The sequence below is a fragment of the Xiphophorus maculatus genome, chromosome 5 (assembly GCF_002775205.1).
Source record: "Xiphophorus maculatus strain JP 163 A chromosome 5, X_maculatus-5.0-male, whole genome shotgun sequence".
In the NCBI taxonomy this organism is placed as follows: domain Eukaryota; kingdom Metazoa; phylum Chordata; class Actinopteri; order Cyprinodontiformes; family Poeciliidae; genus Xiphophorus; species Xiphophorus maculatus.
In genome coordinates, this window is record NC_036447.1 from 20,266,037 (window position 1) to 20,283,878 (window position 17,842).

Consider the following 17,842-nt stretch of genomic DNA (forward strand, 5'->3'; position numbering starts at 1 on the left):
GGATCATCTATCTATCTATCTATCTATCTATCTATCTATCTATCTATCTATCTATCTATCTATCTATCTATCTATCTATCTATCTATCTATCTATCTATCTATCTATCTATCTATCTATCTATCTATCTATCTATCTATCTATCTATCTATCTATCTATCTATCTATCTATCTATCTATCTATCTATCCGTCTGTCTATGTATCAAATTTGCACAATTATGATTCATATAGGTTTATATTGTTGCATGTATCTTAAAAAAAAGAGGATCCAACACTGGTCCACACTCCATTTAAACAAGGGGGAAAAATAGCCACTCCAGACTGAGTGCTCAATGAGATGTTAACACCCAAATTTGTCACAATTACAAAACCAAACGAGAACATAAAAACAGAATCAGGAAAGATGTAATGCTACAGAAGCTCAACGCTACGAGTCGCTCATTCAGTTGTCATTTGATTGAATTGGAGCCATTTCAACAATCCCAGCCACATAAAATCTGCTGTAACCACTGTCCTCCCACAGACAGGAATCCTATGAGAGGTTCCTCCGGGAATCCGGGCGTAGCTTGGAATGACAGAGTGCCATCATACCACAACAGGCCAAACTCCCCGAAGACGCCTTGGACTTTGCAAAAGATGACAACAGTATGAATGTGAGCACACACACCCAGGTTGTGGCCTGTCAAGTGAAACAATCCCAGAGGTCTGTGGAGAATTGTTGGAAACATGGCTTAGCTTCATTGGATGGCTTTCTACCACGCTTAAACAACCCTTAAAAATTTATACCAACATAAATCTTATGATGTAAAATAAACTGTAGAGATTTTAAACCAGTACAAAAGAGGAACGGACTTTCATTGAATCCCTTAAAGCTGTTAACCTCCCCCGCTCTTCCCCTCAAAAAATTATCATGGGCATTGTTTGTTTTTAAAATCTTTAGCTATCACAGCAAATGCACACAGAGAGTGTATGAAAGATTTCTGTTCACTAAATATGCCTTGGGCTGAAACCTCAAATTACTATAATTTAGGGTTACAGCTCCCAAGAGCCTGTCTGTAGTGTAGACACGGGGAACCTAAGGGAATACTGACATGTGGACTGTTTATTCGCCTGGCATTAAGGAAAAGCCCTTTCTGCTGGCCCCGAGGCCTTGTAATTACAACGGGTTTCGGTGCATGTATCTGTCATATCCATATTCTGTAGAAAACGATTGCACTTGCTGAAACTTAAGGTGGATTTGCTTAAAGGCCAACGACAAGAGTAAGGCTCACTATACGCTCGCTTGGTTCTAACTGGCTTTACCTCCCGTCATCCCGTCTGTGTAGCACGGAGTTTGTGCTACACCATTTGCACATGTGTGTGTGTGAGAGTGTGTGTGTGCTCTGAGGGGAATCTGCTGCGGGCCGTATCAGATTGAACAGTAATTGGTGACCGGCTAAGAAGATCCACTGGCTTGCTTTGCAGTCAGATAATTGGCCAGTCGCTTCTCAAAGCACTCCAAGAGTGTGAGCAAGACTGTCTGGCTGAACTAATGAGCTCTTCTGTGCGCGCTAAACATTTTTTTTTATTGTCAATTTGGTCAACCTGTTCATCTGCAGAAGAGCAGCTTTGCGTGGCGTATTCTCTGAGCAGACTGTGTACCTGAGCTAAGAGCTTGCTATCAATCTTTGAAACTGCCTTTCCCTCATCTGCTATCATCCCGCACTCTTCCTCCATCATCCTGTGTAACGTCTGGCTCTGACACACCCTCCATCTTAAATGCTCATATGAGAGGTTAGAAGAAGAGCTGAGTAAGGTCCCAGAGGGCATGTACCAAATTGCATTAGAAAATGTCTCAAGGATTGTCTCTGCTTTAAAAGAGAAGAAAAAGAGACAAAGTGAGATTTGCAGATAAAAAAAACCCCGTATGAATAACAAAATTGGTATTGCATTTGATGTTTTCAAAGTGTCATATTTGGTTTATCTTCAGGGAGACAGTGTGAAGACACATTTTCATAACTTTCTGCAGATTTCCTATTGGATTTACTGCAGTTTGACTTGGCCATTCTAGCACATGAATATACTTTGGTCTTTGTAGCTCTGGCTGGATGTTTATGGTCGCCCTGCTGGAAGATGAATGCCAACTCCAAGTCTTTTACAAACTCGAGTAAGTTTTCTTCCAGGATTTTATTTGGCTCCATCCATCTTCTCCGTGGCTAAATAAAAGAATGATGCTGCCACCACCATGTTTCTCCGTAGCGGTATCTGTGCAGGTTAATGTGTGAAGTTTCATATACTGTATGTCAGTAAGATCTGTACTAGATAACATAAAAACAAAAGCCCAACTAATTTACAACTTTATTACATGACATTATGAAACCCAAAGGCTGTGCTGCAGTAAACCAGGCCTTAAGATAGGCCTCCTGGTTTATTACTTTTTATATTATGGATGGTCTGGCTTTAGCATAATGTTTTCTTTAGAAGCTGTAAGTAAAATAATAGTTTGGAAAAGTAAGTGGGCTCTTGTTATTTTGTCTTTTGGTTAATTTATTTACTTTTTTTCTGGTTTTTTCTTTTGTCATTTACTCTTATATTTCTTACCACAGTTTGTAGGGTACTATAACAGCCGTAATTGTGTAGTGTCTCTTTAAGATACTCTAGTAACGCTAATGATATCACAAGTATGCACGAAGCAGCGTGGGAGAAATGTGCTGAGACAGACATGTTAGCTCCCTAACTTTTAGGAATGTTACGGGTTGTTTGGACTCATCTTCATGTTTGATAACATAGCAGCCGTTCAACCGGATTTTGTAAGGTTGGTGAAGAGAGTGTTTATTGAAGGACAACACTGTGAAATTGCCAGTACCAGTGTGGTTGTGAGTTTTTGACCGTCCTGACGAGTCTGCCGCCTCTTCTCCTCCCTTAAACACAAGCCAAGCGTTACAGTACAATAGTCTTTCACAAATATCTGAACTTCAAGTGCTTTCATAACTTTTAGTCCAATTCTGCAATTGTCCAATATGGACTGCCAGGTCACTCCTAACTATTTATTGAGATATATTTCAATAGGATGGTCTCAATAGAATTTTAAAAATGGCCTCTAATTAATTATATTTTTCAATAGATCTAAATAATTCTTCATGGTTTATGACACAGTCATCAATTTTCTACCAATATTTATCGCTATTCAGATGGATCTTTTTCCAAATGAGGCCTTTCTGCTCCCCATCAGAAAGCAGCTGCCTGTTGATGCGGCAGCCAGAGCAGAGCGCGCACTCCAGTCATGTCGCTAGAAAAGTTAGCATATGAGATCATCGAGGGTGAACATGTTCCCCCTAAATTCAACGACTCTAATGCAGAACTAACACAATTTCTAATCTAGCCGAAGCCTCGAGGATTGAAAGTCGATCAAGCCAAATTGGGCATTTTCGGCTAACAAGGTTAAGACTTGATTGGGAAGGGAGGAGAAATAACACGTTGGCAGGCAGCAGGCGGACGAAGAAAAAGAAAAGTGATTTAATTTAGTTGTTGTGTTGTTACAGCCCAGCCACCAGGGGAGAGCCCTTTTCAATTTCTTTGTCTCTTTTGATCAAATTGTCAGTTCGAGTGGGGCTGCGACTTGCTGTGTGAGATGACAAGAGATCAGGCACAGACGGCAGACGTTCCCGCTGATGAGGAAAAGGAATGCGCCAAAGTTGCAAAGTCATTGTGCTTCGTCAAGTTACAACAACAGGAGCCAGGGCAGGAGAGGTATCTCAGCAGAACAGGCAGGAGGTATAATAGGTTTCTCCTCCTCTCCTGCTGTCTGCGTTGCATACAGTCCGCTGCCTTGCGTGCGCTCGCATGGGTGTGTATGCAATGTTCACTTCAACATGCCTGCTGATGCGTGCAACTCGCTGATGGCTGCCGGCGCAACAGATTTTGTTTACAGAATCCACAACCAGCCTGCAGATGTCCATAAATTTGTGAGCGTGGTGCGTCTGAAAAAGATGAGGGAACCTGTGTTCTGTGGCCAGCTTGACAAAACAAACCAAAAAACCAATTTGGGGAGAACACAAGCAGCATCCCAATTTTATCCAACAATTTACTCCACCAATTACACATTGGAGGGGTGAGAGCGGGGGACATATCTCGGCTTTGATGAGAAATTGCAATTACGAGACGAGGAAATTTTTCTCCGTCTACTTAAGCTTCACTATAGACCTACTGTCTGTACTTAACTTTGTGAAGTGGTTACTTTTGTTGTTTTCTCTGGGGGGGGGGAAGAGCCTTCACGGCAAAGACTAGGCAGACGTAATGAGAAAAGTAACATGTAAAAACAAGACAAAAAGGCAGGAAAATAATTCAGAATAACTTTTAACAAGATTTTCTCCGAATGATAGCTCCCCGCAGCCCTTAATTTCATTCTACTTAATGTATTGCTCACTCCTATTTTTTATCTATAGCTCCTGCTTTCCTATAAAAGTTGCACTGAAACATTCAATTTAATTCTACTTATTTAAAGACACAGTGACATGTTTTAGGAGGAATTGTCTAAATCATTGTCATTACCATAAATTAATTGCAGTGATTTTGTAGATGGCTAACTTATGTTCCAAAAAATTAACATTTAACTTGGTGTGTACGGTTCTGAAAAAAGTATTTGTTCCTTTCTGTTATCTTCTTGTTTTGTTTTTTGTTAAAATTTTCTCAAACCATCACACACGTTTCAGTTTCAAAGATAACCTAAGTAATCAATATTTCGTTTGTAAATAATGATTTCATTTGTTAAAGGAAAAACCAATCAAACCTCACTCTCAAATGATTCATTTCCATGTTAAATCATAAAGAATCTGTGACAGTTACCATTTTGGTTTGGTTTTAGGACTCAAACCCAGGCGTTCCCACTGACTGACCTGGGGAACCAATAAATGACTGAAAGAAAACCTGTCTGACATCCTGAAGTGGGCTCAAAGATCAGAACAGAAAGAATACAGAAAAACGATGAGAGAGCTTCAGGAGCCACTTTCCCCAGTCCGGGTCAGTGTTCACGATTTAACAAGGAAAGGTGTTGGGGAAAATTTCATCCATGGGAGAGCTCTGAAGAAAAGAAAATAAGAAAGAAAGAATAAGAAAAAAGTCTACAAAGGCCTGTCTCAAATTTACCATCTTCATCATCTTCAAAACTTTTGGAAAAAATATTCTGTGAATTGACTAAATAAAAGTGGAACTTCAATGAAGTTGTGTGTCGTGTTGCATCTGGGATTTAACTAAACAGTCAAACGCGATGGCGGCAGTGTGATGGTCTGGGCCTAATAAAATCGATGTTTTTGCTCTCTAACGGATAATCAAAACAGCCACGTTGAACCCTAGAGAAAAAAATAAAAATAATTGAGGGTTTTGGAGAGGCCGAGTCAACGTCTGGGCTTAAATCCCGTAGAGATGATGTTGTCTGATCCTAAATAGATTTTACAAGCTCAAAAACCCACCAATGAGACGGCAATAAATAATTCAATAAGGGATTACTGGCTAAAGTTTCTCTTCAGCGATTGAAAAGACTCATTGCCAGTTGGTAGTTTTATCTGCCAACGGTGGTACAATCTACCAGCTTTTTACTTTTTTCCATACATCAGAACTCTGTAAGGAACCAAATACATTTCCCCCCCAACACTGTTATACAAGTAACTTTACAGCTTCAAGCAACTATGCAAAACTCTCTGTGGACTGGAGAACTCGGCGTATAGTGAGGATGCTTCCCATTTCAAATGCTGCTCTGTCAGCAGCACTGAGGACAGCGGCGCTTAGTGCAACACTGAAATGTGAGGAGCGACTGAAAGAGAAGTGTCACAGCAAAATGGCAGCTCTTTTTCACAATTCCAACTAGAGGGAGAAGAAGAGGAGGAGGCATTAGTCGCAGGGAATCTTTGGAAACTTTTTAATCAGAAAGTTCGTCTGGTGACAGCTCCGACAATCAGATCATATCCTGAATTTGCATTCAGATGTCTCAGTGTTGGCTGAGACGCAGTGATACCTTTTCAAACGGTAATTATAATTTCTAGTCACAAATGAGTTAGAATGTCTGAGAGGAAGCTTAGGAAAAAAGCCGTTTGCCTGAAATACGTATTTCTGTTTGATTTTAAAAAAGTCTAATGGCCATTCATAGCCATCAACTTTAACATAATCTGTATTTTCCTATAGAAACCAGATTCAACACATTTGAATGACGAACAACTTTTTATGAACTGTGCAGTGCTGTGAGAACTCGCGTACAGCCAGCTGCACTTTGCAAAACAAAAGCAAAACCACACCATCGTCCACTACTTCCTGTTGTCTTCTTCGTCCTTTTCACCAGTAGCAACATCCGGCTGTTGATCATGTGACTCGTGTGATGTAAAAAAAAGTGTTTCAATGTGGCTGACAAATTCTCATTCTAGTGCAAAAGCCTTTTCTCTAGCAATGTGAGTTTTTCTTTCAAAATTGCTGCATTTCTGTCAAGTGGATTTATTTTTGTAATTGCAATTTGCGCAATTTTACAGTTAATGGAAACGCAGCTACTGTCTCTTTTTAAGACAGAGCAACCAACCCCATCAACTACTACAGCTACTCTTTCTATTTTTCTATCCCATAGAAAGTACTCTTGGCTCAGTGCTTCTGCTGAGTTGTGTCTCCTTCCAAGATGTAGCTAATTTGTTTATGGCTTTTGCAGCCATAAACCCTGTTGTATTCTCCTAGTTAATGTCTCCAGAGAAAAAAGTCCAGACTCATTGCTTCAATGTTTAGTGGTGTCACTTTCCTCAAACAAAATCATTGATGGAGCTATTGTGGTAGTTAAATATGTGTATACACTTTGTAATTATCTTTTCCTTACAAAGTATCCCTGACCTGGTGCTTCCATTCTTTCCATACAGCAAGAACTCCTGCAGCAGTCTAGATCAACTTACTGGAACAGATTCACACCATTCTTCTTGATTGGAAATTGTGAAAGAAAGTTTGCGTAATCAAATAAAAGCCACACAAATTGGGAGAGCATTCAAATTCTGCCTCTCATGTAAACATAAAACCATGACAGCCCTTCACTAGAGTAATGCACTTACCTTCAATAGGGCAATAACGAGTTACTGCATCAGGCATTAGCTGGCCCTCTTTGTGTCTACAGTAGACTTCAGCAATCTGTTGCCGGCACTCCTTGCTCTTGGCTCTGGACAGGGCAGAAATGGCTTCCTTGCCGCTGATCTCACATTGCGGAGGCTGATCGTACGTCACCTCCAGTGTTGGTGTAGTCGCCTGCTTCCTGTGTGGATGCTGATGTCTGTGCTGGGACTGGCCAGGCTGGTCAATTGAGGCACGAGTGTGCTGCTGCTGCAGGCCTCCGGCGATGCCCTGGCCACCAGGATAGGAGGCATTGTTTCCCAGTTCTAGGGACTGGTGGCCTATGGGCAAAATCTCATTGGAGCTGCGGCCCAGTCTGGGGGAGCTGTTGTGCCACGCCTGCTGCTGGGTGTGGGGCTTCCCTTGCACACGCTCCCGCTGCTTGCTGCTGGTGGCGCCTACAGATTGCCGGTGCGAACGGGCACCAAAATTACTATTATCTATGTTCTCAAAGTCTTTCGGCACCGAGTTCTCATTGTTGCTGTCAACTCTGTTTTTCTCCTTCGGCCGATGGGAGTAATACCCGTCCTGGAAGGAGACAGGTGGAGCAGAGGAGAAGAGAGAAGGAAGTGTTGGGTAAATAGAGTGGAGATAGAGGTAAGAGGAAGAGCAAAGGGGGGACACAAAGAAGAAAAACAAGATCAGGACTGAGTGAACATCGTGCATATCAAGTGTTGGATTAACAATCAACATGGCATTAAAGACTAGGCAGCACGGCACTGAACCAAGAGCCATGAAATGAAGCAGCAAGGCATCACAGGGTGCTACATAACTCAAGGGAATACAGGTCTAGGGACTCTGTTGCTCTGTGCCATCATCAGATTAGCCCTTGGTTTCAATTAAAATCTCCTTCAAACAGACCCAACGCTCCGCAAACAAAACACCAAGAGGGAATAAAGATGCAGAACATGACTGAGCGTGAGCGTAGACGAGCAAGTGTGCGCGCGTGTCTTCTCTCTTTTGCTTGAGACAAATAAAAATGCAAAGAAATTGCAGAGGCGTGGCGTCTGACTGCACTGCTCAGCACTGCATGGCTGCATAGTGGAGATAGTCTCAGAGTGAACGGGATTGTTTGCTTGTGCCCGTCCTCTGTTTTTCCAGCAGAATAGGCTGAAAGCATAGGGGAGCACGGGGCACAGCAGCACAAAAATCTGCTAGTGAGTGACACAGCGGTGGAGGATGAAGGATGAAGGAGCACTGGCACAGGGTGAGAGCTATGTTGATTTTCTCTACTGAAATGTTCTGTGATGCATGAAACGGGAAAAAAAACAGAAAAAGCTGCCGCCAACCTGCTGTAATGCACCCTTCTACAGAAGCTAATCTGAAATTTGAAAGGGAAAAAAAAATGAAGGTGGGAAACAGGACGACAAAGAGCAGCCAAGGAAAGACATATAAGGGGCTTTCAACCAATTTAAATATTTTCTTGGCTTAAGCCCACAAAGTTTCTTTGAATTTTACAAGGATTTTAAGTAAAACATTAACTGAAAGTAGCATAGAACTGCGAAGTGAAGCTAAAACTCATGAAATTTGTCAAATTATTAAAAATGAAATGTTAAAATGTGAAAAAAATTACCCAGAGTTTGGATCTTTTTACCAGGCACTACAACAGCAGGGATCATAGATATGTTTGGAAAATAAAGCCTGTAAGAGAGAATCAGAACCAGGACAGGTGAGAAGCACGAGAGAGAGAAGCGAGATTGGTTGAAAATGTCTTTCCACCCCTACAGCCAGGTCTGTTATCGCCCCGTTGACCTTTCCTCGCTGTAAACACCTTGTACTCGCACAATTACAAAGGTGGGACACTTTCACGCTCAAAGAGACAGGAGGGGGATGATATTATACGGCGCAACGCAAAACTGCAGGGAAAACAAGGCGGGGGACAACGCTCCCATTGTCATTTCCCTCTAAGCTTCCTCCTTGGCGGAGGTCTGGTTCTCACTAAATTAGATGCGTTAAAGCTGCCTGCCTCTCTTCTCCTCTGAATCTCTGCCTCTTCCTTCACTCCTGCCCTTCACACTTCTCTTCACACATCTCGTTCCCTCCCCTCCGCTCCACTCCGATCATCCCTCATCCTTTCTTGCACATCTCCCTCCTCTTCTCTGATCATCTGCTACCCATTTTGCCTCTCACACCTCACTTTCTCCCTCTTCTCACCTCCTCTTTATTAATCCACCACTTTGCCACCTCTCCTGCCTGTCATAACCTCTCCCCGTCTCCCCTTTGCCCTTGTCTGTGACTACTTTCCTCCCCCGCCATACCCCCACAACTAGTTTAAACAAGACTGTGTTTCTTGTGAATGGCAGAACTTGTTAATCCTGCGTGTAACAGCTGCTTAGGCCGGTGATCACCTAAAAAGAAATCCCTGCCTCGGAGTTTCAAAGGGAATGCTTTAGGAGACTAATCCACGCAGTGCAAGTCACTGGATGTTTCCAGAGGTAAAATGAGGCTGTGTGCAGTCATGATTATGTCTGTAAAGCTCGTGCTTGTAGTGGATTTTGTTCAAAAAGTGCACGACGGAGAGTGTTGTTCTTTGTTTAAAGCAGAAAGAGTGAAGTAGAAGCAGCATGTGTTTGCCCTGGAGGCACTTGTGCTCTGATCCCTGCTGAGAGAGATATGAGAAGATGAGGGACACAGTTAAATTGGAAAAATGCCTGGAAAAAAAAAACACCACCACAAGTGTGTGCCTCAACTTAGTAGCAGACAGACACGACGCAGAAGTTAGAGAGGTGAGATGCCAGTAGTTAAAAGCTTTTCTTGCTTTTAAAATGAGACCTTTTTTTATCTCTCTCTAGTGTTCTTTTGTTAAATTAAAAATGACAAGTCTGGCATGTGGTGACGATGTGTTGTTGGACTTGTAAGGCACGTACTCCCCAAAGCAAAGCTAATGGTAGAGAGTCTAAATCTTTTACACTTTGTGGGAGAGCATAAAATCCTTTAACTACGCTACCACGAAGACAAGCTGGGGCATGATCACGCAGACAATTCAACATAGAGGATCTAACGTCTTCTAGACAACGTATCGAGAGATGCAGCGAGCAGAATCCTTTTTGATTTCTGATCTCAGGTCTTTGGAAAGCTTTGACCTGGCTTCCTGCAGTGGTTGATAATCAATTATTTATATTGGTGGCAGCGAGGCTGCAGGGTGGAGCGGTGGGTTGCGGTGTTAGAGCGCAGAAGGAACGACAAAGGAGTGAATCTCTTCCTAAAGTCTTTCTGCGTAGAGTTGGAAGATTCTCTCCCACTTCAACTAATTGGTTTAGACAGGGTTTCTGTGTAACTAATGGCTTTGAGGATGTGGAACACCTCTGACAACACAGCAAAAACACCCTCATACATTTTACAGATTTTTTAGATTTTGAATAATGCCATACAAAGACATTGATTAAAATTGTTTATCTTTATAGAGTTTGCAAAATGTCTGCCTTATATTGTTCCAAATCTTTGTGATTTTGATTTGAGTTACTAAAACCAATACAGTGAAGCAGCCCCGTGTGGCCTGAAGTCCAAACGAGTGGCATGTGTAAGCAGAGACTGAGGAGATTCCTGTGAATCCACAACCTTCACACGGTGTTCCTCTCTTCCTCCTTCTGTGAGCAAAGGACTCCAGGAGCTGTGCTGCTGTTTAATCTCGAGGACCGGGAGGAAACGGTGGGACACAGAATTAATAGCGGAGGCACTCACTGAAGATAGAGCTGCCTTGGACTACAGCTGGGGCATGGAGCTGCAGGGAGCTATCGATTGTTGCTGGGGATGTGTTTTCCGCTCCCTGGGAATGTCAGGGAGGCAAAGCGGGGATTGCCTGGCATATGGCGAGGTGGCTGTGCAGACACACACGCACAAATGAGCACAAGCAGGGAGCGCCCTGAGCTGTGCTGAACAGTGAGGAAAATGCAGAGGGGGTAAACAAGAAAAGAAAAGAAAAATCATCCATCACTGGTAGGTACATTTAGAGAGAGGCCCAATGGAGCTGGGAGTTTCAGTTCCCCCTCTGGGGATGGTTTAGTCCATTTCTCAATACTAAGCTGGCCCTTTCCACTTTACCTCATTTCCTCTCCCACTGGGGGAAATAGTTCACCTGTCCTTTTTTCTCTGTTTCTCACTTCCTTTTGCCTCGATCTTCTGTGCAGCAAAGGGGAGAAAAAAGCACATATCTGTCTTTCAGCACCTGTCCAGCTTCACCCTTCTCCTCATCCTCCTCTTCTCTGGCTTTTTATTCCTTGCTCTCAGTAAAAGAAAAACAAAAAAAACTATTTATCTGGTCCACCGTACTCCCCTTTCCTAATGCCATCATTTGCTCTTGCAGTCCCAAGGAATATGTGACGGACCACATGATAACAACACAGATCAGATTCACGCCACCATTTCAGTTGGCTTTTATTTTAAAGGTATATTTAAAGGGCTTGTTTTAATCTAACCCTGCAATAGTTCTTGAGTTTCCCTGCTGTGCTCATTGAGCTAAAATGCAAATACTTTGGTATATGTGTAACAGACAAGTTACAAAAGATTTGAAAATATATGGCAGGCCGTTTTAACACAAAACGGCCTGCCATATTGGTCTGCATTACATTATCTAAAAAGCGTTTTGACGCGACACAAGTGACTCACTGACTACCCTTCAGCTGCTATGCTAACGTTAACATCTGCTTCCGAGATCACCACAGTGCCAAAGTAAAGGGCTATTACACCGTTTTTTCAGATTACTCTGGATGTTTATGTCACTTATCTGGCAACATTTTGAGGAGTAATAATGGGACGATGGACCTGATAGGAATGTTTGTAAGCATGTATATTGTGACATAAATGAAGCCATAATTTGATGTGTGAAAACACAAAGAGGGATTATTCTTAATGCTTTTTCTGGAATTAGGACCACTTTAAAAAGAGATATATTGTTATTCTACATGTGGAAAAAAAAATTAAGGTGAATTCCTGATTTTCAAAACTATTTTGCTAAAATTTGCCTTGTCCTCGTCAACCTGGTGTCATCTATGGTCACATTTTGTGAGCTGGATGTGTAACCTTTATCTGATCAAATTGGTCCACCAAACCTGATTAGCATCCTCATCGTCCAGACAAAATTTAGTCTGGATATTTTACCTTAAAAATGTTCACTTTTCAAAAAAAAAATCCCTCTGCTAAATACAGAAAATAAACCGCTTGTTTACGAATAACTATCATTGGATGCTCTATTTATATAGAGGTTTGATTGAATTTTACAATTAAGCTAATTTAAAAAAGCAAAAAAATCTAATGATGTTCAAGATTCCCGGTGCACGTCTACACACAATGGACAGCCATTACAAAGCTAACACCAGAGAACTGACCAAACCAAAAAAAAAAAAAAAAAACTCCTCATAGACTCTAAAAACCTCAGAGTCACTATCTACAAGAGAGTGTGTGCTGTGTTACCAGTGTCGAGAGTGTGGGCAAATCTCTGTACAACCTGCCTTCCATGTGGCTAACGAGCTCAGATTAATTACCTGAACCGAGTGGCAGCAATTCTCTGAGCAAGACGTGGCGTCTGGCGCGACATGGAAGACTGATGCAGTTGACAGACTTGGTGCACAGCTGCTCTAGCACCTGAGGACGCCACAGTGAGAAATGAGCCAGAATGGAGTTAAATGTGTCAATAAGGGGGGCCCCAAAGTGTACCAGTCAAACATGACAAAGATTTGTAAGTGACTAAGTGGGCTGATCTCTCAGTTTGAATAAAAACTGAATGTTCTTCAGTTGCCATATGTATGAGGAATGAGTATGAGGTAGTTATTTCTCAGAAGATACGTTAAATACTCATCCCTGCTCCAGCACAACAAACAGGATCAAATAACTGTTTTTACCTCCTCAAGATGTCATCGTGTTAGACTATAGTTAGACTTCTCCATTCTAGACAAAGGTTGCTAATCACTGGTGAATGAAAATTTGCTTGCAATTTGCATCTGCTCCCTTTATTTTGATTGATCGAGAACCCACATTTTCTTTTCCCATTGTCCACCTATTTGTTACCAATTACTGCTTTTAATTGAATGAATAAAGTGCATATTCATGCCTGGGAAACATTAAGATGACACATCTTTCTGGCTTGTGGAAACACAAAATAGTCTCTTCACTGGCAACCAAGCTGTAAGATTTCATTACTTTCTGTGTTCTGCGTGTTTTCCAAGCTTCCTTTCTCTGTTTCTCCCTTTAGACATTCTCTTAAAACCCCCTTTTTTTTACCACAGGCCAAAACTGGAGAATGCTGGTCACATGTATAGTAAAAGAAGGAGTGTGTCCGTGTGTGTGTGTGCACGCAAATGCACGATTAGCACCCACAGTAGCTCCAAATGAACTGGGTTTGGTATGCACAGAAGCTGCTTGTGTGCCCTGTGACAAGCCCTGGAGCTGGAGTGTTGGAAGCGGGGGGTGTCTTTTCATCAGAGTGAACGTTAGTAACACTTTCTGTCTAGGAAATTTGAGGTGGACACATTGTATGTACTGATAGCAAAAATATATTTAAGAATCAGACAAAGATTTTGGTTAAGACCAAAGAGAAAAGATTTTGGAGTTACATAGACAAGGATCAAGGGTTTTCACTGAGACCAGAGGTCAAAGGTGAGGTTTCAAACTGATGCAGAATTCCCATTTCATCCGAACAGACATTCTTCTGTTGCAACTATGTGGCTTTGCAAACTGTGTTTGCACATGTGTATTTTTGCTTTGTCAAGATAATAAAGTGCCCAGAAAGACAGAATCATTCCCACAGACACTGTAGTTTCTATTCCTTAAATATTACCAAACTGCACATAAACATGAACTCATAATGAAACATTCATTTTGTGACTGTTTCTATAAGCTCACAATGGCATTAAAAGTGAAAAGTTTCTTTGTTTTATTTGTTATTAGTTGAGGAAGCTGCAGGTAGTGATTCTTTTCTCAGATCCAGGCTTACTTTGTTATATTACTGTTAATGGTTCTCACATTAAATCGTTTCTATTCTCTAATCATCTCAATCTGTACAGTCAGAACCTCTCAGTCTTTTTTAAGCACTACTGTGGGAATTATGTTTAACATGTAATGGCAGCAGATAACCAGGGGATCTTTCACTCATCAAATAAACCTGCAGGTTTGTGAAAACAGACTCATTCCTGCCTACTTCTTCAGCCAAGTTTCCAAAAAAGGAAAGTCAGAAAGCACCAACGATGTGTTAACTCATTTTTTAAACTACGTATAACAGTGAGTCAGTCATCTTAGTCACAGGATCAACGTTCGAGTTTGTGAAGAACAACATTTTTTATAAATCTAAAATAACAGAAGGGTTAGTCATTTGTAAATTAGAGCTGCGTCTAGATACGTAGTTGTCTGTTTTTTTTTTCTTTTTGATTTTTACACACAACAGAAAAGGCAAGGCTGTATACAGTGAAACAATAATTGCTAAATTTCCCTGTAGCTTTTACAATCGTTTCAGGGTCACTTCTTTTGTTCACGCTGGCTGATTTATGACTCATTAGAGTGCCTTCAGAGCCATTACTGATCCCATTACATATTCACCCTGCACAGCATAGCAGGGTAAACTGAAAGCTACTTATATTTTTTGGGATAGATAGGCTTTTCAGAGTAACGTTTGCACACTAAAATAAACTAAAAAACAGCTAAAAGTTTCGTATGGAGCAAAAAACTTTTTTTTTTTTTTTTATAATTTAACACAATATCTCTGACAATAGTTAATTATATGTATATGAAAAAAAGCTTACTGATTGCTGCAGCACATTGGCTCTTATAAACACCAACTTGATAATATCATCACTATCTAATTTGACCGTCTCTTTGCCAGAAATCCAGGAAATAACTCCTTTGTAAATGTGGTATCAAAAAACAAGAACTCTGTAAGGAGGTAAATACAGTATGTCTTTATTACACTTTAAATTAAATCAGATTAAATCAGAATTGGAATGCAACACCTCTAAAATTGTGATCCTTATGACAAATAGGTGGCAAAAACTTAAATACCACCAAAGAACAGGGAAAGAAGCACTGCTACTGATAGGGAATAGGTTATGCAGGAGTTTTTCCTATTTTTGCAAGACTAAAGTAATGATCCATACCTTTTAGTCTGTGCTTACAATGAAACGATAACAAACTCGACATGTAATTCTTGGCAAAAATCAGTATTCTGATAAAAATGCTTTATGTGGCAAGACTTATCAAATTCACCTTGTTTTGAGTGATCAAAGCAAAATATGTTTCTGCAGATTTCAAAAGCTTTGTGTACAAAAAGAAGAGAAAAAAAACTTAATGAAAAAAAAAAGATTAAAGGGGTTAATTTCTCTACTTTCGAGACACATTTCCAGCCAATTGTTTCGGACCATGATCCTGATTATGTTCTGGTTGTTTGATGCTGCGTCTTCTGCAATTAATTATATTCCTCTTCAAGCAGAAAAAAAAGAAACATATCTCCTGATTACAAAACACAACATGTACAGCTGAATCTTTGTATTCTAATTTTAAACGCTGAATTATTTAAATCACTGCTCATTGCTTTTTAGAATATATAAATTCAAGCTAATGCATTCTGCACACATAAGACGTGTGTTTCTGAATAATATCATCAGATAAATGTCATAAAGTGTCATTTCATTAACATTAGCTTTCTGATGTGGAAATGACCTGATGTGACCGTTACGGTGGAAATGTAAGAAAATCTGCGCGGAGATGAACAATATTCACTTCTGAAACTTCTACACTTGAATTGGATTAAGTAGAAAATTAAGTTGAAAGATGACCCTGAAGATTTGCTCTGTGTGGGATCTCACATTGCAAATTATGTTAGAGTAAAAAGATCTAAAGAACAACTAAATGAATGCAGTGCTTCAGTTTTGGTTCACCTTCTTGGCATTAAGGCAGCTTCCATAGATGTTTTAACAAGCACCCACACACGTATGCACCTGTACATCAAACTGAACAACACCACCACCGCTCAGTCACACAAACCCAGCCATGTCTGTGTGTTTGGTTGTGTCCATGTGTGTATGAGTGACTGTGCAGCTTGTGGAGGTTCCAGAAACCCAGCTGGGTTTGAGAATGCTCCAAAATGTATGTCCTGTACAACACATGTCTGCAACCTGAAATTTATCTTTACACACATAAGTCACGTGACATAGCTAAAGACTGAACTGGTTATTTGACAAGTATTGTTTGCTTTCAACGTGAGAAGTGATCAGGTTTTGCACTTTCTCCTCGCCATCTTCTGTAAGAAAATACAAGTTTTCTGCTGGGTAGCTAAAGTCATAACTATACTAAAAATGAAACATCTGATTTTAGGCTAAACGAAGTTAGCGTGTACAGTTACTCCATCAAACTTCTCACATTTCATTCACATCTTTAACTGGTACAGTACATCCACCAGTAGTTGAGGTGCGCTGGGTTGGACATCCACATGTGAATAGCTAAAATCTGAAAACTTGAGATTCCCTCTGGTCTTCTTAACATGCATTAACACATAGAGTGGAAACCATTTTAGTGCTATATTAGAACATAATATGTACAGTTTTCTTGTTCTCTGCTTTTGGGGGTACAGCCAGTCATTGCTAAGGAAAATAAATGGCGCTCCTGGATTGGCTGATTGAAAACAACAGTCAGCAATGTGTTAAGTAGCATTGAGCTTTCAGCACCCAAGCAGCCTCTTTTTGGAATAGTTTCAATATGCTCTACAAAAATAAAAAAATAAAAAATCTGTGAATAATTTTAAGTCATATTCTACAGAAAAATCTGCAAGTCCTTGAATCCACAAATAGTGATCCATAAACAGGCTGGGGTCCACCACACATCATGTCTTTCTCCCATTGATTCGTCTTTCCTTTTATGTGTGTGTAGGCAGCAATCACGCTATGTGTTCTAGTTCTGGATAAGGTATTTGGGTGTTCTCATACTGTGAGAAAACTAATCAGAGCAGAAATTTATTTCGCCCTACATTCGGCGTTTCTCACAAGTTTGCTGGTGAAACTGACTGCTTGCTGATTGTTTGGAGAACTCAAATCAACATGGATCTCAACAGCTGGATAAAACCTATCAGTAAGGTTCAGGATGCCTATTTCTGAACCTACTGTGCTGAGATTGGCAAACCAAAGTGCAAAGCGAACACACATCCCAAAGTTCAGTCAGCGTATTTTAACACAAAACTGCATGGCCAGCAGTTGCTTGTAATATTAACTGTGTGACAGAAAACAGAGGAAAACAAGACTGACAGTGAGGTACATGCTTTTATTAACTTGTTTACAACAGAGGAAATGGTACTAAATTTAAACTGTCTGTGAACCACCAGGCAGCTGTTTCACAAATACGGGAAGCTTTATATTGCTGATCCCAGTCACTGTTTGCTAACAAGAGTCTGAACCGCCATCATTACAAAGCACTGAATCAATACCTGACACTGTTCAACGTGGTGTTCTTCCACAATTAATCCCACGTTGAATAATATCAAGGTCAGACAGAATTCAACATTTGATTAATAGTCCAAGAACACCTGTGATAATAAGAGAAGTCCTTGGCTTATGACTTATCTTCTGAAATGCTACATAAAAACGGCTCAAAACGGTAGTCTTGATGAGATCCTGTATGGTTCAGCTTATGTACGTATAACACTGTTGTCAAAAATAACTTAGGAGAAATGTTAGTGTTTATTTTTGCTGTGATCACAAAGAGAAATTCAATATTGTATGAATCACGATCACCACATTATGCCAAAACTGAAACACCAGTA

At 40.6% G+C, this 17,842-nt stretch overlaps 1 protein-coding gene across 1 annotated transcript in view; it reads right to left on the reverse strand.

Annotated features, from left to right (window-relative positions):
* LOC102226730 (xylosyltransferase 1) overlaps positions 1-17,842 on the reverse strand; it is a 112,940-nt gene that overhangs the window by 55,110 nt on the left and 39,988 nt on the right. The window contains exon 2 of the mRNA XM_023334238.1: positions 7,053-7,635. Within this exon, the coding sequence (XP_023190006.1) occupies positions 7,053-7,635 (583 nt within the window). The remainder of the gene's footprint in view (positions 1-7,052; positions 7,636-17,842) is intronic.